The sequence below is a fragment of the Macaca mulatta genome, chromosome 4 (genome assembly GCF_049350105.2).
Source record: "Macaca mulatta isolate MMU2019108-1 chromosome 4, T2T-MMU8v2.0, whole genome shotgun sequence".
NCBI lineage: Eukaryota > Metazoa > Chordata > Mammalia > Primates > Cercopithecidae > Macaca > Macaca mulatta.
Genome location: NC_133409.1, coordinates 74,082,276 through 74,106,065, shown reverse-complemented (window position 1 = coordinate 74,106,065; position 23,790 = coordinate 74,082,276). Strand labels below are relative to the sequence as shown.

General features: G+C 43.9%; 2 protein-coding genes and 1 long non-coding RNA gene across 7 annotated transcripts in view; 2 read left to right on the top strand and 1 right to left on the bottom strand.

Moving 5' to 3' along the window:
* The window catches only part of TFB1M (transcription factor B1, mitochondrial), a 54,410-nt gene extending 46,907 nt beyond the window's left edge, over nucleotides 1-7,503 (top strand). Inside the window, 2 exon segments of the mRNA NM_001261482.1 lie at nucleotides 4,777-4,904; nucleotides 7,088-7,503. Of these exon segments, the coding sequence (NP_001248411.1) occupies nucleotides 4,777-4,904; nucleotides 7,088-7,331 (372 nt within the window). The 3' untranslated portion in view covers nucleotides 7,332-7,503.
* Nucleotides 7,446-23,790, bottom strand: part of TIAM2 (TIAM Rac1 associated GEF 2) — a 272,790-nt gene continuing 256,445 nt past the window's right edge. For all 5 annotated transcript variants that reach the window (XM_015137091.3, XM_077999579.1, XM_077999578.1 and 2 more), the window contains 11 exons: nucleotides 21,241-21,309; nucleotides 20,531-20,656; nucleotides 19,600-19,708; nucleotides 17,169-17,348; nucleotides 15,211-15,329; nucleotides 14,122-14,230; nucleotides 13,142-13,200; nucleotides 12,088-12,193; nucleotides 11,086-11,173; nucleotides 10,570-10,724; nucleotides 7,446-8,659 (listed from right to left, as the gene is read on the bottom strand). In XM_015137091.3, the coding sequence (XP_014992577.3) occupies nucleotides 8,022-8,659; nucleotides 10,570-10,724; nucleotides 11,086-11,173; nucleotides 12,088-12,193; nucleotides 13,142-13,200; nucleotides 14,122-14,230; nucleotides 15,211-15,329; nucleotides 17,169-17,348; nucleotides 19,600-19,708; nucleotides 20,531-20,656; nucleotides 21,241-21,309 (1,758 nt within the window). In that variant the 3' untranslated portion in view covers nucleotides 7,446-8,021. The remainder of the gene's footprint in view (nucleotides 8,660-10,569; nucleotides 10,725-11,085; nucleotides 11,174-12,087; nucleotides 12,194-13,141; nucleotides 13,201-14,121; nucleotides 14,231-15,210; nucleotides 15,330-17,168; nucleotides 17,349-19,599; nucleotides 19,709-20,530; nucleotides 20,657-21,240; nucleotides 21,310-23,790) is intronic.
* Nucleotides 10,219-12,002, top strand: LOC144340305 (uncharacterized). The gene is made up of 3 exons (XR_013416262.1): nucleotides 10,219-10,358; nucleotides 11,382-11,516; nucleotides 11,813-12,002. It is a non-coding gene; the product is annotated as an uncharacterized LOC144340305 (long non-coding RNA).

The following is a 23,790-nucleotide window of genomic DNA, read 5'->3' as shown; positions in this document are numbered from 1 at the left end:
GGAGCACAGCCCAGGACAGAAACACAGGACACCTCCAGATGCTGCTGCTTCACAGACACCAAGGTCATGGCTTGTAGAAAAGGCCTGGTTTTAGGAAGGTCTTTTTCCTCTGATCATCTGGGAACTCCAGATTAAATATAACAGAAAATCTTTATACAACAATTGTCAATTCTTATTCCATTTTGGGCTTTCTTGAGGATACACGTGCATCTCCCTGAAATTGTTTAATCTCTTAGAACCAAGAGACACTGACTCATCTTGTTGTTATTACTAATAGGTATAATTTACATACATACATATGTCCATTTACATAATTTACACAGTAAAAAAACTCTTCATCCCCCTCACCACATTTCTTAGTCTTATTTCTCATTGTGATCTGCGTTCCCTGTCACTCTCTTGGCCTCAATTCTTCCTACCACATCTGCTCTGAGAGGAAACACTGTGTGACTGCTTAAAATCTGTTCTTTTTTTATGATCTCAAGAAGAAGGAGAAAAAAACAAAGATCTGTAGGAAGAAAAAAGGGTGAGGACAGAACTTCTGCAGAAATAAATATTGTTACAATAACGCAAATTGTAAACTTTAGGATAGGTACTGACTGTGTAGTTATCTTTATTGAACCAGTTGGTTTGAAATACTTAGAATGCTGTCAGCTTTAAGGTTTTACAGTGGAAATTCTTTCCTTAAATTGGCTTTGGGACGTGGATCACAGGTAGAGTAAACCAATTCTGGGAAATTTGATCTACATTCACATTTGTCAGTATTTTCTTTTTCTATGACATGCATAATTATCATATCATAGGCATCAGTGACTTGCTGCCTCTACCTGGGATTCTTCTTACCTGGGAAACTTGTAACCTCGAGACCTGCGATGTCCTAAAGTGGACTGTCATTAGCTTGGGGGAGGTACTTGAAGAGCAGGCAGACCCTGGAGGGTGGGGAAACCAAGCATCCAGAGGCACTCATCTTGCTCTGTTGTTTTACCCAACACTGAAGTGACTCTCCCAAGCCCCTGTCCTCCTGTGTTCCATCTTGTGGTGCCTATAGCCTGCAAGATGCCATACGCTTCCTGTTCCCAACTACCCAGGTCTGCTCGTGATCATCCCACTTTGAACTTTGAATCCTTCTTATATGTTGTTCTTTAAAGTCTTATTGATTATTCCCTGTGGTCTTTTTTTCCTTTTTTTCACTAGCCCTTCTGTTGTCTTAAGTTATGGCTGTGTCTTGGCTGATTACGTAGTAACTTCCTCATCATTTTTCCTCTCCCCTATCTCGTCCTCTAATGGTCTTGAACACCATGAGCGTGTTGAATGAAGACCCTTTCGTAGACAGTGACCAGTATTGTTTCTGCGTCTGTGCATGTGGTCGTGACTTAGCTTTTGGGCATATGATAATCATCAGGAACTGAGTTGTACATTCTTCAGTGTCATCTGTATATCATGTTGATTACAGTTCTCAGTTGTAATATCTAATATCTAAGATTTAAGGTTTAATATCTCCTTAGCCCAGGTCCCTTGTGAGTTCCAAGTGCTGCTCTGAGCTGATAACCCGTCATGTCCTAGACACCCTGGCCTGGCAACTAGGACATCAGCTTCGGGCCTGTTATGGCTAAAGCTGCTAACACTGAGAAACAGTCTTAGTTTGTTACAGTGTTGACGTATAGGGTTAGAAAGGCAAATATTTAAATTCATTTTAAATCCTTTCATTTGAAATTTTAGTAGGCCATTTTGGTATACTGATAGACTGAGTTTGGAAAAGGGCTGGCAGCATTGAACTAGAATATTTTAAGTACTTCTAATGCCTTTGTACTGATTTCTTTTTTGTAATCAAACCCATTAACAGGCTTAAAACTCAAGGAAGAAAAAATAATAGTTGTAATTTTAAATAAGCATTCAATTATAACTAAAAAGCATTTTTGTATTCGTTACCATAGTTACCAAGCAGTTTTCCTATAGTTCTAGAAAAAATGGGCTCCATCATTCAGAGTAATTCTGAAAGGTGCCTTTGGGGGAAAGGGAGAGGAAGGGGTGGTACAGGAGAGGTCCTCGCCGTCCCAGAAGCAGGAGACCTAACTGGAAGAGCTTTGTTGACACTGAGTTTTACAGACTCTCCCACTAAATAGTAACTGCATTTCTGAGGGGAGTGCTGTTGTAGCTGGGACGTGATGTAAGCCAGCTTAGCAGGGTACTGGAATTGTATTCAAACTTTAGAAGTCGACTGCTATAGTTTACATGGAGTACTGCTATATTTGTTTAGGATTTTAAAACCCAAGTGAAAGTTAGACATTTCCTGTATTTACAAATATCAACTATATCTCAAAGGAATGAAATCAGGCAAATAAAGATGATGCCAAAATTAAAAATATAAAGAAGCTGGAAGTGGCAGTTTCTGTACTGGAAGGAGAGTTCATCTCTTTGTATTTGTGCTTTTGGTCTTAATAATTTTTAAGCCTTATGTAGAGTTTTGATAATACTTCATGGCTTTAGGCCTAGGCAGGGATTAGATTTTATCTCAGATTTTGCTAAGAGTATTTTTTCTGGAGACTAGCAGGCTGCTAGTAAGAATTGCTAGAATTGGGCTCTGTGTCACTGGGAGAACTGGAGTTGAAGGGTTACAGGAGATGAGTCCTGGATGATGGGAGGCAGGGATGAGGGCACCAGGGAGCTCCAGGGATGAAAGGGGAATGGAGAGTCCAGTGAGAGAAGGCTGGTAAGGTGTAGAGAGTGGTCAGACACATGCCTGACAGTTGGGGCCACTTCTCTCTACAAATCAGGAGGAGGCAAGGTAGGCAGGATAGTGCAGAGTTTGTCAGAAGGAACCTGACATCTGAAGTCAATGGAACTGCGGCTTGCACTCCGCCATTCATAGATCAGGTCTTGGTCTTCTTTTTCCTTCCCCAGAACTGCCCTGAGCTGAAACCACCTTTCTTCTCTCCCTATAGCTGTACCCCCACCCCACCTAAACCCTGCGTCCACTCCACAGCCCCTCATCTTCTTCAGTCCCTCTTTCCCTGATGACCACAGACCTCTCCAAGCTAGACAGACACTGTTCCATGGTGTGTTTTGTTAAGGTCTAAGGGAAGTCCTGTAGGAAGAGGTAGTTGTTATTAAACTTGAGGAAACAGATGAAACAACATATAGCACACAATTCAACACACTTACTAAAATGTATTAAGAGCATTTGGCATCTTAGTGAAGTCACTGCTCGTAACTACTGTTCCACACAATTCAACACACTTATTAAAATGTATTAAGAACGTTTGGCATCTAAGTGAAGTCACTGTTCATAACGACTGTTCAACCATAGAATCTTCAGCCTGGTGGACTTCACCAGAAGGCTGATGGACGTTGTGGGTGGGCATTTGGGGTGTGGAAAGGCTGCTTGGCACGTTCTCAGCCTGCGTCAGCCCACACCGCCCCTTACCACCAAAGCCTTCTATTTCCCATTCCATCCAGTAGGAGCAGCTGTAGCTGACCTGAAACCTTCGGGGACAGGGTCATTGATTGTTTCAATAGGTAGGTGCAAGGTCTCGGGGGTCCGGGTCCCAGATAACACAGCTAAGGCACCACAGGCTCCTCCCACAGCACATCAGGATGCATGAGGCTCAGCACAGCTTATTTTCACTTTCTTGTCCATAAAGTCTCGCATCATATTCAGTTGTTTTCCTTCTACCCTAAAATAAACACAACCAGAAAAGCCACTCTCCGATCTTCATCTTTTTAAGGAATTATGTGGCCACAAGGATCTTTAGAAGCAAGTCCTCTTAAGAGAAAATGACAACCCCTGTGGGATTTCCACAATAGAGTTCCTTTGGAAAAGCAGTGGTGCAGCCCACACCTCCTAAATTGCCCTACTCTCTTTGCCTTTTGTTGAGTCTGTGTGAGATCCTCATTAACAAGTTTAACAATTCCTGGACACTGAGGCTTTTGTCAATTATGACGAGACTTCCCATTTCCTAGACCGTCGTCTCCGTCAGCATTTTTGTGTGTGTCGTTACTGTTTTGACTCCATTTCCCTCTGTCTTTAAATGTTTTTCCTTTGGTATTTGAATGTGTCCTTGTGAATTACCATGAGTCCATTTTTGGAACAAATCAGGGTGTAAATCTCTTATCAGTTATGCCTGAAAAGTTGTATCTCCTGACAATTAAAGAAGCTCCACAGCTGGCAGTAGTTTAAACACTATCAAACAGTGACTTTTTTTTATGGTTTCCATTTTCAATTTCAGTCCTGCCTGTGCCTTTCGGGGCATTTAAAGTTGCTACTAGAAAGTTCTGTGGCTTTTCAGACTACAGCTAATTAATCAGCGTCTACCGAAAATAAGTGGTGTCTCTGTCTGAGAAGTTTAGCACTGAGTGGTCCCTGGGGGCCTGTCTGCCCTCTCTCCGTGTCTTGAAGCTGCTGCTGCAGCCTATTTTTTTACTCATTCAAAAACTAAAATATTCTAATGCCACCTGTTATCTGCTGACTGACTTGAATGATTTGGATTGATTTTTAAGCCATTGTGAAACTGCGTTTCAAAATTAAGTGACCATCAAGCACAGGTCTGGTGGATGTCATTAGAGAACAGGTGCAGCCAGCTGATTTCTCCATGTCATTTGCAAATCCAGAATGTACCATCTTCCATGCCTAGAGATGACACTGAAGTTCATGGAAGAGTCGGTTTATGAAAACAGGCTGTTGACAGCCCATCCTCCTGTTTAACAAGGATGAGCTGATTGATCACGCTATGCCACATATCATGCCACAGAATGATAATATGTTTGCTTACAATGAAGGTGGACGTGGGCGTGGTGCACTTCACTCCCTTGATACAGCCCAAGATAGAGCAGCCGTTCAAGCTGGTGGAAAAAGTGGTTCAGAATGTATTTCAGTTCCGAAGGAAATACTGCCATCGAGGGCTCGGGTAAGAATGCCTTTTCTTCTCTTCAGTCGTAGTCTTCTTTATAAAATCCTTAGGCACTTTTTAAGAGTAAGAACCTTGTTTGCTCTACTGGTAAAGCTCTGAGTATTACACTGAGTTCAGTTCTGTGACGGACAAGACTTCACTGTCACTGAGGAGAGAGCAAAGACTTGCTAGACCTCAGGTGGCCGTCACAGGGTGGCTTTACCATACACACAGCCTGGAATTGGGGACTGCACAGCTCACAGTGGCTGTGTACTAGGGAGCTCGTGGTTCCCCAGTGAGGACTCGAGACAGATAATAATGGGTTTTTTAAGTGCTTGCTTTCTTCCGAGTTGCCCTGTCTCTTCTTTGAGGACATACTTGAGAACTAGGAAGCAAATGTGACTTCTGAGCAGCCAAAATCATCGCGAAGTCCTCACGAAAGCACATTTCCATCTCACAGAAAGCGGCTGCTCCCAAGAGGCTCACAGGAACCACTGGGAAAAGCCAACGGGGCGCGGTGGTCTAGAGGCCGCCCACCTTGATGGGCTCTGAAGGACCACAGCTATGTTGCAGATCCAGAAAGAGCCAAGAAGCTGTTTAGTCAGGCCCAGTGATGGTCTGCTTAAGAAGGCAGGAAAGCGTGTGTTTGTCAAAGATTTCCGTCTCTGATCATCTATCCATATTCAGCTGTTGAAAGGGGCTCAGCCGGAGAGGCACATATTTCTCAGTTTCTAAAACCTCCTCACATGGCTTCATTGTAATTCTCTCCTTCACAGGGTCTGAAGTGTCCCTTCAGCACATGAAATGACAGCAGATTATTTTAGGGGCCGGCTGGGCATCAGCTCCTAAGAGCGCTGCAGCCCACAAAGCCCATTGCCGAGGATACCAGATGGCAGAAGTTAGAGCGTCAGCCTGCCACTTGTGGCCTCTAATTAAGCCAGGATTCCCACCTTACCAGCTAGTTCCTGCTTCTCTAGCAGAGACTTGAGGTGCAGAGCTGGTGACAGAGATGCCACTGGCCAGCCATTTTGGTGCTAATTAGAACAAAGACAGCCCTGTGGCTGCAGCCCTCAGCTACCGTGCGCTGCTGGTGAGGGAACAGAAGCTGGATTTCGGCTCACACTTACCCCTCATGCACAGCAGGACCCACACAGCTGTACCTGATAGCCCTGATTCATGGGGAGGGGGAACACAAACCTATGTCCTTTTATGTGCTTTTGGAAATCCTGGAATTGGTCTGAGCCTAGAGCTGGCACTAGCGTTTCCAAGACAACCCCCCAGCTAAGTGAAGGGCCCTATTCGTTTCAGATACACCGTCCTCAGGACAGACATGGACCAGATACTGTGCCATCTGGGGTAACAGGGCAAAGTTCTTTGACCTGTTGGTGTTCTTCACATGTTAGAAACCGTCATCAGGTCCTCTTTGCCATGAAACTGAACTCAAAGATCTGTCACCCTGAAACTGTGGGGGACATGCAATTCCTTGTTGAAAGGACTATCAGCCTATAAGCAACATGCAATCTCCCCGACCATGACACCTTCCAAGCCCTTTGGGATGAGCTCTGTAAGAACCCTGAGACTTGAAGAAAAATGCAATCCAGGCCTAACTCCACAGCGTTTCAAGCAGTTCTGCTATTTATTTTAAAACAATGGTCCAATTCAGATAGGTGAAATTTAAAATATATTCTCTACTTCAAATCAGTTTTAAAGATGCTTGAAAAATAACAAGAGGGATAATTATTTATATTTTCCTATCAGCTATTTTCAAACTTTTAGCAAAAAAAGTAACTCTTTTAGCATGAAGAGTTCTATAAAGGCTGATAAATTCAAATTCTAGAGAATCAAAACTGGGGATTTGTCACACAAGAAATAATACAACTTTCACATCGAAACATGAGGCAAATCAAGCTTATAGTTCTACAAGAACGCAGCTGAGCAGATGTTAAACTTACCTTAAAAAGTGCATGTACTGATTGAGCTTTGGAGAATGCTTTCCCATTGTGGGCTTGCCCCGCGCATCAGGTTAGAGCTGCCTCAGTCGTGGGCCGTGCCTGTTACCTGGTGCTATATAATCCAGGAGGCTCCTGCCACTCCCTCCAGCTGGCAGTAGTCAGCAACTGTGTTGTTTTCAAATGAGGGTTAAAAGGTGTCGTGATTGGTGGAATTTAAGTAAAATTCTGATATTTCTCTCTTCCCTTCAGAATGTTATTCCCTGAAGCGCAGCGCTTGGAAAACACGGGCAGGCTGTTAGAGTTGGCAGACATAGACCCTACTCTTCGGCCTCGCCAGCTCTCCATCTCACACTTTAAAAGCCTCTGTGAGGTATACAGAAGAATGTGTGATGAAGACCCACAACTCTTTGCATATAATTTCAGAGAAGAACTCAGGCAAAGAAAAATCAAAAAGAAAGAAAAACAGGATGACGCGAAGAGTTACAGACTCTAGCTGCTGCCTGGGGGCGAGCAGCCTACCAGATGTCGATTTGCACTACGTGGAGCTTCTTATATGGGTACTCTTTTGTCTTTACAGAATGACAATAAAAATGCCAATGACCAGATGTGACTTACTTTCCTTTTACTATACAGCTTGGCAGAGAAAATAAATATCATCAAATAAGGTACAGTACAAGCTTTCTTTTAATATATACTGTATAGATACAACAGGTTTAGTATAAACAGCATCTATTACAATCTTACAAAAATGAAGTATCTGCACATTTTGCCCCTAAACCACATTAAAATAACTTAAATATGCTTTAAATAAAGCAAAAACTGACAGCTGAAAGAAAATGCCCAGAGGATTTTAAAAAATGACCCTTTGAAAACTATTAATCACAACTTCCCCAGCCTTACTTTTTCCACATAACTTAAAATAATTAGAAGGCAATTTTAAGGATTCTAAATCATTTGATACCTGCTCAAAGTGGATATAAACTAAGTAATTTACAGATTCTGACCAGTTTCTTCTAGGTTTCTGGTCCACAATAAATTAAAATAACTTAAATCTTTACAACCATTTCGTGGGAAAATGTATACTGCACAAAACCCAGGAATGAATAGTTTTTTTGCAATTTCCACTTTACCACCAGTTTAAAAGTAAAATGAGGAATTTAACCCATATCTGGATTGAATCGTACTATGATTTTCCATGGCTCTCTGTTTCATAAAAACACTCCTCATTGACAACAGATGTTAAACTCTGGACACTGAATTCTCGCTCTAGAACAGAATTTAGATCGATGGTGGCATTTTCAGATTGACTGTCAAGGGACTGGTGACGGAGCTGTGCCTTGAGCAAAGTTCCTCTGTCCCTCTTGGTGCTGTTGGCTTTTCGTTTGATGGGGCAGAAGTGCCCCCGGACCAGTTTGGGCTGCTCTCCTCCTTTCTGGCCCTCGCCCGCCTCCGGGCCAGGCTGCTGCTCAGCCTCGGGGTGAACGTCTGGGTCCTCAGAAATCCTCAGTCTCTGGAACTGAATTTCGATGTCTTTAGTAGGGCTGCCCCGCTTCAGAGTTTGATGGTGGTCATCATCTTCATCGCTCAGGATGTCACTCTCTTTGATGAGATTGTCCGCAAAATCTGCCAAGCCAGGGTGTGGGTATTTCCCGGGAGAAGCAGTCTTGGAGTCCTGCCTGCCCTCGGCCGTGGGGCAGCCGCTGCTCTGGGTGCCGCTGCTCAAGCTGCCCTCGTCTGAGTCCAGCGAGGTTCCCTTGCCAGTCTCACCGGTCCACTCGTTGCTGGAGGAATTCTTCAGGACTTTTAAAGACCTGGATGAAGCTGCAGTGAGAAAAACACATTTCGCTGTGATACAGAAACAGGTTACACAATGTGTAACGTTTGCCTCAAAGCCTGTGTAAGATTTAACATCTTAATTAAGATTTTATTTTATGATATGACTTCAGGTAGCAACTATCCTGGTATTTAGGCAAAAACGTAGCTACTGAAAACATGGAAATTTTTGACTTAGGTTTACAGTTGTAAGTTGGGCAATTCAGCATTTTTAGATTATCAGAGCTCAATTATTTAGATAGAACTAGACACTAGAAACTACTATATGGGCTAAGATTTCCTATTTTGCCAATGAGTACATTGAAAAGTTAATTGCTAATAAATCTAGGCTCCTTTCTTTCACTAAGGTGCTTTGTAATTTGATCATCGAGATCACACCATGCATCTTCTCACTTTGTGGATTTCCCTTGCTGCTCAATTAAAAGTAGAAAATACTCCCCCCGCCCCCGCTTTTTTTTAAAGACAGTGTCTTGATCTGCCACCCAGGCTGGAGTGCAGTGGTGTGATCTCCGCTCACTGCAACCTCCACCTCCTGGGCTCAAGTGATCCTCCCACCTCAGCCTCCTGAGTAGCTGGGACTATAGGTGCGCACGACCATGCCCAGCTAATTTTTATATTTTTTTGTAGAGATGGGGTTTCGCCATGTTGCCCAGGTTGGTCTCAAACTCCTGTACTCAAGAGCTCAAGGGATCCACCTGCCTTGGCCTCCCAAAGTGCTGGGATTACAGGCATGAGCCACTATGCCCGGCCTAGAAAATACTCTCTTTCTCATATGAGAACTGTCTCTGCTGGAATTTCAAACCAACTTTCTGAAATTTGATGTTATAGGGGTGTGTGTGGGTGGGTGGGTGGGGGTGTGTGTGTGTAGTTCTGTTCTCTTGGATTGAAAGAAGCAAGGGAGTTCTCAGTTTTGGTGTTTCTACAAATAATAACAGCATGTTATTTTGATGGCCAGTTTATTTTGACAATGGAGAAAATAGTAAATATGTGGTAAATCTGAAGAGGTCACATTGATTTGACATGAAAAAGAGAAGTTTTACATTTTCTAAGACTAAAAACAACAAAGATAATAACAAAATAGTTAATGTAGAAATAAGGTTCTGAAAACTTAAGCTGAAATTTTAGAAACAAGCAGAATAATGTGATTTGAAATGCTTACTTGGTGCCTTATCGATTAAGAACGATAAGTTCTTAAGAGGCCCCTTAACTTAGACGGCATTACATCCCAATCAACCCATTGTTCAGTTGATAATATTGAAATCGAGAATGCATTTAATATACCTACTAACCACTGCGGCTTAGCCCAGCCTGCCTTCAGTGTGCTCAGAACACTTACAGTAGCCTACGGTTGGACAAAGCACAAGGTCTGTTTTATAATTAAGTGTTATGAAATGTATTGAATGCTGCACTTGAAACGAAAAACAGAATGGCTGTCTGGGTATTCGAAGTACGGTTTCTACAGAATGTGTGTCACTTTCACACCATGGTAAAGTCAAAAAATTGTAAGTTGAACCATCAGAAGGTGGAGACCCTCTGTGTAAGGTTCTTGATCTTCATTCAGCATTGACCTTCAGGATGCCTGGCACTGCTGAGCACTGGGAATACAGCAGTGAGGAAAACAAAGTCCCTGGACCCGTGCACATCTTAGTGGAAGAAACAAAATCGTACATTTGGACTATGTCAGCTGGTAGGAAGACAAGGGGTTGGGGGTTGGGGGTGGCTGTATTTTCCAGTAGAATGTCTGGGAGCAAGAGGCATGTTTAGGTTTCTTCAAAGGAGATAAAAGTACCTTGATGACTTACAAAGTGAAAACTCACAGCTGTATTACAAGAGCATTTATCCTTTTCAGAAGCTCATAATGTTTGCTTGAATAAACACAAGGCTAGCAAAATTCTCACCTAATTTAGCTGAAACAGGAACTCGGTTCTTAAGAGGTACCAGGCGATCCTTACATGTTTTCTCCAGTGGTAATTCACACTTTATGTGACGCCTGAAGTTTTCCCTCAGGATAGAACGAATCACCTTAACAATGTTGGTTTTGCTTTCACTGTCACTGGGTGGGGGGGAGAGAAAAGAGCAGAAGTGTCCAGAGTGTTCATCGTGCTTCCATTCCACGCCCGCCTGTGTTCCTGCACCTTGCACCTGCTGGGCCAGGCTGCCAGCCAGCCACCCAACAGCAGTGCCATGTGGCCTCCCATACAAAAGGAGGTGAGAATTGATCACTCTTAAGATTTTGATATTTATTTAGTCAATGTATTCTCCTACTAGCGGCCTCAGTTGCCTTTTTTGGAGGGTGGGGAGTGTGACCCTGATGTCATCAAAATTCAGGAGGGCACTAAATATAAACTCCCTTCCTTAAGAGACATAATTCTATGTTATTTCTGTTGGTTTTAATCTTTGGAAGTCAGTCATACCTGCAACACAACTGAAAGATGGTTTCTGGCCGTCCTTCTATTTCTGACTTCGTATGGATCAGTTCCCATATGGAATTATTTTCTGTCCCTGTGTAAAAGGAAATGGAAACAAGAGTCTACAACTTTGCCCAAAATGCTGTGGTTAAGAACACTTGTGAAGTTTAAATCTCATGAGTTAAGAAAGTCTAATATTCCCAGTCCTGGCTCGTTTTCTTCTGTGGCTTGTTCTATGTATGATTTTCAGAGTTACACGAACTGAAATGCCTTTTGGTTACTCTTTACATTTCCTGTTGCAGATTTTCCTCCATCTGAACTGCCTTCGCCCTCTCTCTGGAGCCCCTGTCTGGGAAAGATTTGGTGGATCCTATTCTTCAACCCTCCTTTGCAGTTTTGCCCTTTCCTTGGACGGAACAGGAACTGGGATACTTGAGGTAAAAGAGGCCAACCCCAAATGCAGTCATGTTCTAGAAAACATAAGCACTTCTGACAAAAGTTAAACAGAAGCCCAGCAGGTCACTGCATGACTCAGCCTGCTGGCCTCTTCTGTCACCAGAGGCCTGTCACCAAAACAAGGTTACTCTGGAAGGATCTCTGAACATTTTCCAGAGTCAAAGATTTTTTTCTTTTTATATCACCTAAAGTACTACCTAACCTTAAGGAATTTTCTGCTATATTCTAAATTTGTAAAAACATAAATTTGTGGATCTGTTTTTCTAATACATTTTAGGGTATCAAGGCAGAAAGGAAAATGTTGAAAACTATTGATAGAGACAATAAGGAAACAATGAAAGGCATTTGGCAAAGAAAAAGCTATCCACCAGCATTTACTTTCTCCCAGAAGTCTGCTAAGGAACAGCAAAATAACCTCTCTTTGTCCTCGTTTTCCTTGTCTATAAAATAAAAGGCACCAAAAATTATCCCCAAGGTCCTTTCTTTCTTTTCATTCCACAGTGAAGTCTACTGAAATGCTTTTTCTGGCATCGTACCGCATGAAACAGTTACCTGCTGGATTCCCCAGTCTGACTTGAAGCGCGGAGATGGGGATCAACCAGCGGAATTTAAATGGGTCCAAGTCAGCAGAGTTGTGTGCAGGCCGGGAATTCGAGGGCTGTAACATGAAGGCCCACCAAGAAAAGTGTTAGGGAAGCTGTCTCACTGGGGGAGGATGTGTGCATGGTGAATAGGAGTTTATGTTCTCCCTGTGGGCGAGTCTCCGAGCAGCCATGTGGGTGTTCAGGGCACAGAAGTCAATCAGCTACGCACCCAATTCTCAAAGACCTCACATTGCTGGGGAAGGTGGGAAGGCCGAGTTGTGGTTCAGAATCAGTTACAGGTCTCAAAGCGAGAAGAGCAGCCAAGGCTTCCACGCCCTCACGCTATCTCTGAATGGTAAACTGATGGCATATGGTATCCACAGCTAAGCTTTGTTTTTGTTTTTCTGAGTCAAGGTAAAAGGCATTTGAAAATAAACCAAAGTTTCACAGACTGTGTATGGAACAACCATGGGCCATTTTCAGGGATATAAAAGTTGATCTTCTATGTAGGCCCCCATATAAGTATTTATCTACTTCATTTACTTATTTATTTATTGACAGGGTCTCACTCTGTCGCACAGGCTGGAATGCAGTGGCATGATCAAGGCTCACTGCAGCTTCCACCTCCTGGGTTCAATTGATCCTCCTGCCTCAGCCTCCCAAGTAGCTGGGACTACAGGCACGTGCTACCACACCCAGCTACTTCTTGTATTTTTGGTAGAGGCAGGGTTTCACCTTGTTGGCCAGGCTGGTCTCAAATTCCTGGGCTCAAGCCTCAGCCTCCGAAAGTGCTGGGATTACAGGCATAAGCCACCATGCCCAGCTGTACATCTTCTTTTAAAACAGACATCTTTCACGGGGAGACTCAGAGACGCTCTCAGTATGTGATGGGGTTAGTGACCCTCAGAGTAAGCAGTATCAGTCAGCACAGCCGTGGTGCTCAGTGGGCTTTTCAGTTCAACGTTAATAGGAAGATACAGCCATGAAAAGGTAGCTTAAATTAAAACAAATTTTTGCCTTACCAATTTCTTTTTCAGTTTGCAGTTTTCTTTATAAACCAGTATGACGGCTCTCTTAAAAACTAAAGAAAGGAAAAGAGAAAGAAAGTCTTTATTTTATGCAACTCTTCCAAGGTTAAACTAGAGCTGAATGTCTTAACAGAATAACACTCTTCAAATGTATGAGTCTCTAAGACCTTACTCTGCCAACACATGAGTGAATAAATGGTACTTCCCTTTTGCTCATATTTGAACTATGCAGAAGCACCTGCTTATTTACAAGCTACTATTGGAAGTTGATCTTGGCTTTTTTAAACTCTTTGTTTTATTGAAACTGTGTTCTCTCAGTGACAATATACTGTCACTTGCTCTCCCAACTCTCAGAGAGAATTAAAACATCTTGAAATGCAGCAGACTATTAAGATAGCAGGTTTCTGGCCAGGCGCGGTGGCTCATGCCTGTAATCCCAGCACTTTGGGAGGCTGAGGCAAGTGGATCACCTGAGGTCAGGAATTCGAGACCAGCCTGGCCAGCATGGTGAAACCCCATCTCTACTAAAAATACAAAAATCAGCTGGGCGTGGTGGCGAGCACCTGTAATCCCAGCTACTCAGGAGGCTTAGGCAGGAGAATCGCTTGAACCTGGGAGGTGGCGGTTGCAGTGAGCAGAGATCACACCATTGCACTCCAGCCTGGGCAACAAGAGTGAAACCTTGTCTCAAAAAAAGAAAAAGAAAAAGAAAAGATAGCGGGTTTCAAAATAGCCTCAGGGATCTGTTCCTGTAACACTTGGCCTGAGCCAAGCAGCAGAAGGGAGAACAAGATAATGAGGATGCAGAGAGATGCCGGAGTTTTAAATAGTTGGGGGCTGGCCCTGTTAAGTCCCCAACCATTATAGCAATTCTAACTCCTGGAGCCCAGGAGTGAATTGGACTGGTGTGGCCAGTGAAGTTCTTCGTTAATCCCAGCCTCTTCAGTCTACATTCTTCTGAATGGAATACTAACCAAATACTGTGAGCTCAAGGTCCTTTCTAGCTTTTCCTAGAGACAGAAATGGATTCAGCCAGGAAACCGTAGAGTGCATCAGAAGCTCTCCCATCGAAAGTTCTGTTACCTAGATTGTAAAAAGAGGAGGTAAGGAAGATACGGAAATCCCATGCTAGATCATCTCATGTTAGATAGTGATGTACACACAGTCATTGCTAAAATGCAAGCACAGCTGGTTTAATTTTTATGATACCTGTAAACATGGGGCCTTAAATAGTGGAGGTTTTGAAAATATGAGCTAAGCACCAAAGTGTCTGATCAATAACATAAAGCTGAAGGCATTTTGCTCCAATGCCCACACATGTAGGTGAGACATGCCTTGTGACCAACTCGATTTCCATAAGATGAACTCTACCAGTGTCCGTGGTTCTTCTCGAGTGCCTTTGTAAGCTTTCCCCTGGGATCTAGTACATCCACCACCTCTGAGCTCCGTTCGGGCCGCTGATAAAAGAGCACCAGCATTGAAACTGGCCAGAGTGAAGGACTGATCTCCAGCTCTTTCCTGTTCCTGCCATTTTCTGCCTAAACTATGCTACTTCCAGCATGCCAGCTTTAGAAGCACAAGATGATAAATTAAGCAATCAGATAAAAAGGAAAAATACAGAAAATGTCAAATCCTGCTTGGACTAGTTTTATAAGTAAGCAGGCAACCACCAATATGTGATGTTAAAAATATATATGTTTGATATTAAAAAAATATATTTGATGTTTTTAAAAAAAAAAAAAAGCAAAATAAAAAAGGAAAAGCCCCAGACTCCACACTGCCAGTTCCCACGTCCTTTCTCCGCCCCAGCCTCTGCCAGCTCACCCTCCACGGATGTTCCAGCCAATGTGAACGTGACATAAGGTTATATTTTAAACCAGTGTAATGAAGTTTATGATATGTCTATACATAAATTGTATAGTTCATTAGACACATTGTTATCAAGAAAATCTTAGGCATTTTCTCCTCCAGGGAAGTCCTAACAGGGCAGCCTATCTGAGAGGTCACCTACAGACCCCACACCACATGCACTAGGCTCCCAGAGTGCAGACGCCTCACGGGACCTCCTTCTCGGTTCCGCTCTGCTCAGCTACTAGCTGGTCAAACACGGTCCCATAATCCTCATAGATCTTCTGCATCTCGTTGATGTGGCTCGCTACTTTCTCCATTGCCTTTAGTGCTTCTGCAAGATATGAAATCATATTTATTAATATGAAATAATATTTATAAATATTCTTAAATATTTATTCTTAAATATGATTTATATAAATCATATTTATTTAAGAATAAATAAATATTTATATTGTTTTAGATCCTATCCAACAGTAATAATGGAGTCAAGATTCAACTCAGGATTCCAGACCAGTACCCACTAGCAGGAGCATTACATTCAGAATAAGTCACAATAGCCCACTGTAGCCCAGCCATTAGAATGAAGAACAGCAAAATTATCTTCTTCTTCAAATTCTTTTTGAAATGAGGCAGAGTATCAGTGAAAAGTATCACTAATAACGACAACTGACATGTATGGAGCACTTTCTACTCAGCAAGGATCACGACAGGTGATTTCTGTGAATCATCTCATTTAGTGTACACAATAACTAACTAAAGACTAATCAATCCCATTTTACAGGTGAGAAAAGTGAGTGCAGGATATTCTGCCGGAGTTCCAGAGAGGAAAGCACGAGAATGGAGCCAGGCTTCAAACCCAAGACTTACTGGGCTTCGGGCACCAGCTCCCGAGTTTGGCTTCCCCTTCTGGGAACCGGGATCCAGGTTTAAATAGAACATAACAACACCCCCGTACATGACAGACTGACAGAACAATTGTTTACATTTATATATGGTATATGTTCATAACTTCCCATGAAGGAATATGAGGGATACATTATTTTATAAAAGCCAAAAAGCAAAATTTTAGGTCACTTCTAAATTCAGTATTCTTCATACTTTTTTTCTCCCAATTCAGCATTTTAATTCTATCTGGAGGGAAGTTTGGAAGGAAGTTTTTTAAATCAAACCCTTCTAAAGATGATCTTAATACAAAATGAAGTTTTTACACAGTATGAATGCTGAAGATAATTTGTATTATTACAGAATTTAACTGTCATACAAAAATGCTTTCCTCTTGTTGAGCTTGATACCAAACTATGCTTGTCATGGAAAAAAGAGTCAGTTTAATTTATGCTCATCTCAGTATTTATTATTCAGTAACACTAAAGTGTTAGTAAGTCTCTCTCTCTCCCTAGAAATTTTATCACCTATGGTTTAACTGAACCTCCTACTTTCAACATATGAACAAATCACTATCTCCAACCCAAATAAAGCCCCTCTTTAAGGATCCTCTACTTATTATCAAACTGCAAGCTTTGTGTTTTTGACAAATTGTGTCTCAGGCCAGTAATTTCAGAGGTTCAAATGGTAACACAACAGCAGCGACTTGAAAGCACAACCCATCACTGGGAGTTTGGTTTCGGAGCCGAGCTCTGCTCACAGATCTCCACAAGGTGGAGCCTCACCCAACAAATCCAACCAGCAGCTCGGGTGGCGACCGCCACAAAACTTAACCAAGTGATAGGAAAATAGGGCTGATTTTCAGTTCCAGCGGCACAGTTTCACAGCCAAGTGACCTGAGGTAATTTACTTATTTTGAGAGTGTAGACGGAATCATCCCCGCATAGGAGGAGAATGGTGATACCCTGAAGAGATCATTTTTACCCAAGTATTTTGTAAGCTCTAAAGGAGTGACCAGACACCTAGCTACTTTCACATATTCACATGAAACCTAAGATGAACCATCGCAGAACTGAAAAGTGACACAGGACGTGCCACTAGGCGGGGAAGAGGTGAGCTGGCAGGCCCAGGGCACGGCAGGCAGCCCCTCGCCCAGGGGTGCCTCTCGCCGCCCTGTCCGGCCCTCGCCCGGTGGTGCCCCTCGCTGCCCTGTCCGGCCCTCGCCCAGGGGTGCCCCTCGCCGCCCTGTCCGGCCCTTGCCCAGGGGTGCCCCTCGCCGCCTCCTCACCCGTCAGGTGGTAATGTTCCTCGCTCTCCTGGTCCGTCAGGGACACCAGCTCCTTGAGCAGCAGCGGGTACTTGAGCACTCTCTGAACCGGCTTGATGAGGTAGGACTCCAGCGTGGAGGAATGCTGCTTGGTGGGGTTCCGGGCGTCCAGAAAAGCCTTGAAGGCTTTGTCAGTTTTAGCTACAAGCAGATGGATAAAAGACCTTAGAAGAGCACAGTGGGGTGAATTAAATTCTTCATTTATCTTTTAACATTTATAGCTCATCCATTTCTATATTCTATATTCATCTCATTATTTCCTCCTAATACCATTCTTTAATAAAAACCCCAACACATCAGCGGGTCAGGCACCCAGCTGTCAGCGTGGGATTCTGCCTCAGCCCTGACCGCCCTGGAGCCTGGGAGCTTCCGAGGATGGAATGCAGGCTGCACGCCAAAGAGTAACACCGACTCAACATGCGGGAATGTCTGACTTAAAGACACATTTCATGTATATCCACGAGAAATATTGTTATAGGTGACCTAAAAAGTGAGTTTCAAACAATTCATTAAAAGCCATGAAGTGTGACCAGGCACAGTGGCTCACTCCTGTAATCCCAGCACTTTGGGAGGCTGAGGCGGGTGGATCATCTGAGGTCAGGAGTTCAAGACTAGCCTGGCCAACATGGTGAAACCTGTCTCTACTAAAAATACAAAAATTAGCCAGGCATAGTGGTGAGTGCCTGTAATCCCAGCTACTCGGGAGGCTGAGGCAGGAGAATCACCTCAACCCCTGAGGTGGAGGTTGCAGTGAGTCAAGATCGCGCCACTGCACTCCAGCCTAGACAACAGAGTGAGACTCCACCTCAAAAAAAACAACATCAAAAAAGCCATTAAGCAATGTTATCCAGACCCTACACCATACCCACAAAAATTTCATAAAGAAAAATAAACCAGTGTTTTTCCCACTGGCCTCACTCTAATTGTTGCTTATTCTTATTCTGAAAAGCAGTATCTTTTCTCCTGTAAAGTAAGGTGACAGGCACTGCAGCCTATACCCTTCACTCCACAGCTCCAAGCAGATTCACCGTTCGCACACCCAGAGCCACAGCTCCCTTCCACCAGGCATGGCAGTAGGACCCTCTCTGGCAGTGAAAACTGCCCCTCTGTTCAGTGTCTGAGTACCATGAAGGGTGTGTGTAGGAATCCAGGTGCATTTGGTTTGAGTACCAGCGGATACACCAGTGCTACTTGGATTCCACCAGTTGGCAATGGATGACCAGCTGCTTGGAATGTACCTACTCTGAAGGAAGATAAACCCTTATTTGGGATTGTGTTGTAAGATCACATATTCCAGGAGATGCAATACCATTTTGAATGTGATTACCAGGCCAAGAAGGTGGTGACAGGACCCCTCTTCTTTATGACAAAGGAGGAACTGAGCAAGCCCTTGGTATGCTTTCATTGTACTGCATCGATTGTCAATACGTATTGACAAGTACATTGCTATGCTTTCATTGTACTACAGACCGTCAATACAAAGGTGCTTGTGGGCCAGGCGTGGTGGGCCTGTAATTCCAGCACTTTGGGAGGCCTAGATAGGAGGATCACTTGAGGACAGGAGTTCGAGACCAGCCTGGGCAACACAGTGAGACCCATCTCTAGGAACATTTTTTAAATTAATTAATTAATTTAGAAGACGGTGTTTGTGGAAGGAAATGGCAACAGAGGTCAGACAACTGTCTAAAGCAGCTGGAGAAGATGGATTTGGGCTGGGTCTTGCTCATCTGAAGCACTCTAAGACCCCACTTTTTAAACGTGGGGCTTTTCTTCTCGGATACCATGATGTTCTGGATTAAAATCCAATGGCAGAGCTGCATCCGTGGACATGAATGAGCACTAAGGGTGTCAGGATAAACCTCCAGGTGCCCTCCAGGCCCGCGCAGAGACAAGCACCGAAGAGCAACCTTTGGGAAATGTGAGCTCTTTCCAGGTGCGCCAGAGAGACTTTACTTCCAGCTGGCAAACTTCTTGTGAGTTTGGTGGTAGTGGTTTGGTGGTAAGTTGTTGTGGCTTCTCAGGCTTAAGAAAGTTAACAAGGAAAAACAAAAAAAAACATAGCATGCATTTCTTTCTACTCCCATCTAGGGTCTGGGGTTGCAAGTTTTTAGAGAAAGGAATTTGGCAAGAATCCAGATGTAACTGACAGCAAAGTGACACGTGGCAAAGCAACATCTCTGCTCTCAGGCACACTTGTTTCCGGCGACCAATAAACTGACAGAAACAGAAATCTTTCCCTTGAATATTTGTCACTGTCAAGGTCAAGGATGGACCTTAATACATCAAAATTGCACTTACTCTCTACCTGTTAAATACAGATTTACCCTTTACTAACAGTTAAAAATGCAAAAACAAACAAACAAAAAAACCATAAAAGGCATAAGCAACTTACCTCGCTCCAGAACCTTCTGTACTTTGATATGGTTAGCACAGAATCCACTGTACAGTTTAAAGTGGTCCGCGTAATAAAGGAAAGAGCCTCCAAGGGAAAACAGTAATTTCTAGAAGGGCAGAGGGGAAAGTCAAATCAGACATGGTTTAATCAATGCATGCCGGCTTGTGGCATTTGACGGCCCCATGGCTTCTGTCAGACTCCACAGCGCTAATGCCTTAAAGAAGTTCAGGCCTGCTCCGTCCACACAGGAGGCGGGGAACAGCCCAGGCACTGCCCTGGCAGGTCTCTAGCTTGACTGCAAAGTTTCCAGCAGCAGAGCCTACTGACTGTGTTCAATCCAAGGACAAGAAACAAAGAAAGTTCTATAAAACTACAGCTGACAAGGTGGGATATAAACCATCTGAGAGGTTCATTAATAAAGCTGACTGTGCATTGCTTGGATAGAGTGATGCTGTCTGTATGGTTCCAGGTCCCCTTGGAGGGGCTTCCTACCACACTGTGGCTTACACGGATGCTATGGAGCACTGGTGCTTCAGAGAAGAGAGGGCTCGAGCCCAGCAATTAGAAACCTAGTCTGTTAATCCCAGATCCACATGACCACAGGGAAGAAGGATTGGGCGCAGGGTGTAGGAGCTCCAGTTTCAGAAGCAACCACCCTGGATATCCTTAACAGCAGCTGAGAAAAGAGCATGTGCGTGCTTAGCAACCAGGCGGGAGGTGCTGCCGGACTTCTGACTACCAGAAGTATGTGTACCAGGAAAAAAAAAAATACAGCCTCCCTTTACCACCCGCTAGAGGAAAACGGTGCAAGGAAATAGTCACAGGACAATAAACAGTCAATAGTCACAGGACAAGACATTCTTTCTCATGAGAGAATTTTGCACCTAGCCATTTCTTTTCACTTTCAGCCTAAATCTGAGATACTTACTCTAAACTGTGAGGGGGTTTCTAGGGTGTTAAAGTCAGATGATGCTGAAATCCCATCCTCCAGGGTCTCCAGAAACACCTTCTGAAACTCAAGCATCTCTGGCAAACTTCCAAAAAGTGACTCCATCTATGTGAAGATCAGGATTTGAAACGAGGGGATTAGCCATGAAGTTCAGGATACCACGCTAACTCTTAGGCCCACAAATAAATCACAAGGAAATTCTTCACGGAGAAGCAGACAGGAAAGTAAATCCTTTAAGAAGACAGCACGTTCATTATGGGATATGGCTTATACATAGAAAGTTTCACAGCTCCATCCCCTATAATTCTCTATTTCTACAGGAACTTTTTAAGTGGATGTAAAGTTCTCAGAATTCAAATCAAGAAAAACGTAAGTCACTAGAAAAGAACTAATTATGTGGTTTAACATTACAAAGATATGTATTGAAAAGGAATTTCTGATCACACTCTCTTCTGCCTCAAAAAGACCATAACCATCGCTCTGCCTTTGTAAATGCTCTGCCACTGTGTCATACAGCCGAGGCCACAGCAGTGGCTTAGGAGGAGGCTATGCCTGGGACTCTCAGAAGACCCTTAAGTCTTGGGATGTTCTTTCAGGATCAATAGAGATCATCTCATAGGAGTTCTGCTAAAAGGCAAACAGAGACTAACCCGTGGATCACTGGACAGAAGGAAGGGGATTTTATTTACCTCATCTTGAGTAAGAAAGGTCTCATTCTGAAGTGGCTCCAAGTATAACTCAAAGAGGCAGCTCAGATCCTGAAAGAAAACACAAGAAAGTGTCTTCGATGCTTTAGTCTCCAAAATACCCACAAGATTTGGGTAGCAGCAAACTGGCAGCAGCTCCCAAGGCTCCCATCAGGATAATGAAGTTTATGCCTTGTTGAAATTTTGTTTTTTTTGTTTGTTTGTTTGTTTGTTTTTTTGAGATGGAGTCTTACTCTGTCACCCAGGCTGGAGTGCAGCAGCGTGATCTCAGCTCACTGCAACCTCTGCCTCCTGGGTTCAAGAGATTCTCCTGCCTCAGCCTCCCAAGTAGCTGGGACTACAGGTACACTCCGCCATACTCAGCTAATTTTTGTATCTTTAGTAGGGGCTGGGTTTCACCGTGTTGGTCAGGCTGGTCTTGACTCCTGACCTCAGGTGATCCTCATGCCTCAGCCTCCCAAAGTGCTAGGATTTCAGGCGTGAGCCACCACACCTAGCCTTTGTTGAAATTCCTGACCCTAAAAGTAGTGATTATTGCTCACCTAATTCAAAGAGGTTAATAACACAATATAGGCAACAGCTGGACTCCATACCTTTATAGCTCAATCATTGCCTCTGCCTCTCTTTGGGCCACTGCAGCAGGGGCACTCACTTCCCTGCAGAGGAAGGAGGTCTGTGTGGCACTAGTGTCAGATGCAAACCAGCTCCTGGCTTCCTCTGCCTCAGGGAGCAGAGTGAGGTCCAGCGTGGAGCTGGGAGGGTCAAGATCTGGGGAGCCCTTCAACTTTGGGGCTGACTGATTTGCAGAATCTCAAACTCACATATTCAAAGTCAATAAAAAATTCCTACAGAGCTGCAGCTCTAATGGCTAAACTCTCAGCCATATTTGGGTCTCTTGTAAATGAGGCTCCAGCACGACATTATAGTGGGAGTAGACTGCAGTTACAAAACCCATGAGCGAAAGATTTTGTTTAATAATTTGAAGCCAAAGCTGGGCATGGTCATGCCTATAATCCCAGCATTTTGGGAGGCAGAGGCAGGTGGATCACCTGAGGTCAGGAGTTTGAGACCAGCCTAGCCAACTTGGTGAAACCGTTTCTACTGAAAAAAAAAAAAAAAAAAAAAAGGCTGGATGTGGTGGCCCATGCCTGTAGTCCCAGCTACTCAGGCTGAGGCAGGAGAATCACCTGAACTCAGGAGATGGAGGCTGCAGTGAGCCAAGATCATGCCACTGCACTCCAGCCTGGGTGACAGAGCGAGACTCCATCTCCAAAATAATAATAATAAAAATTTGAAGCCAAGGCCAGGATATAGTTTAGTGATAGAAAAGATTTCTCCTTTATTCTGAAGAATTGTGAGTCCTAAAATACTAGAGGCAGTTGACTGCAAAGTCAGCTATAATAACTCCCTCACTTCCCAAGAGGGGAATCTAAGACCTAGAGCTTTATAAAGCCCAAAGCGCCCCGCAGAACTTTCTGGCCTTAGTTCAGAGGGCAAGGCAAGGCCTGTGACACGGATGCTGTTTCACAATAAAAACCTCCCTGACCTTCCCTCACCATATTCCACGCCGGACCGCTCAGAGAAGGGAGATGACAGAAGTTACAGAATCATACCTCGGGGAACACAGAGATGCCAGCAATTTCAAGGAGCATGCAGGGATCCAGGTTAAAAAACGACAAGATTCTGTGTTAAGCGTCAGCAACAAAAAGGAAATTAAGAGATGGTAGTGTGTGTGTGAATCACAACAGGTGCCAAGTGCGGGTTACTTTGCCCGAGGGTGCTGGGGCCTGGCAGTCATTCCTCACAGGCTGGTACTGCCCGGGAGGACTTACTGGGCCGCAAGGTCAGGTCCGCGCAGAGCTGCGGGGGCAAAGGGCTGTGACCCGAGGAGCCCTGAGAAAACAAAGTGCAGGTTTCTTGCAGAGAGAAGGGAGAGTCGGTCCTTGTCTACTTCACCCATGACACCATCTGAGTTTTCCTCCAGCCTGTCACTGAAATGACCCTCCCAGTGCAGCGTGGCCTAACAGGAAACTCTAACAACACTATTAACAAAAAGGGACATCGATTCTTCTCTCAGCTCTGCCCTTGACTCTGGGGGTGAGAGCTCCATGACTATTCTCAAGATGTCAGAAGGGCTCTGAAGCTTCCAAAATATCTACAGCTCCACACAGCGACACGGAAAAAGGAGACGGGATTATTCAGAACTTGAGTCTGAACAGCCCGGCTGTTCACTTCATCTCCACACCCTGGATGCAGGACAAGACACAACGGAAAATGAAACTAAATTGTCATCTCTCTAACTTTTCTTTCTCCCCTTTGAGACCAAAAGAAGGGGCTTTGGGAAGCTACGTGTGAATAAGGCCTTAGGTAAAGTCCAGGTAAAACAGTGACATCAACGAAAGGGGAAGCTCAGATCTGTCTTGCAGAGAAAGAAGGTAATAGCCGCATGTGTGTGCCAAGCCTTAATTCAATGACTCAGCACCTCAGAATTGGAAGGCATTTAGAGAAGGGGGACCGAGTGTCTCAACTTCA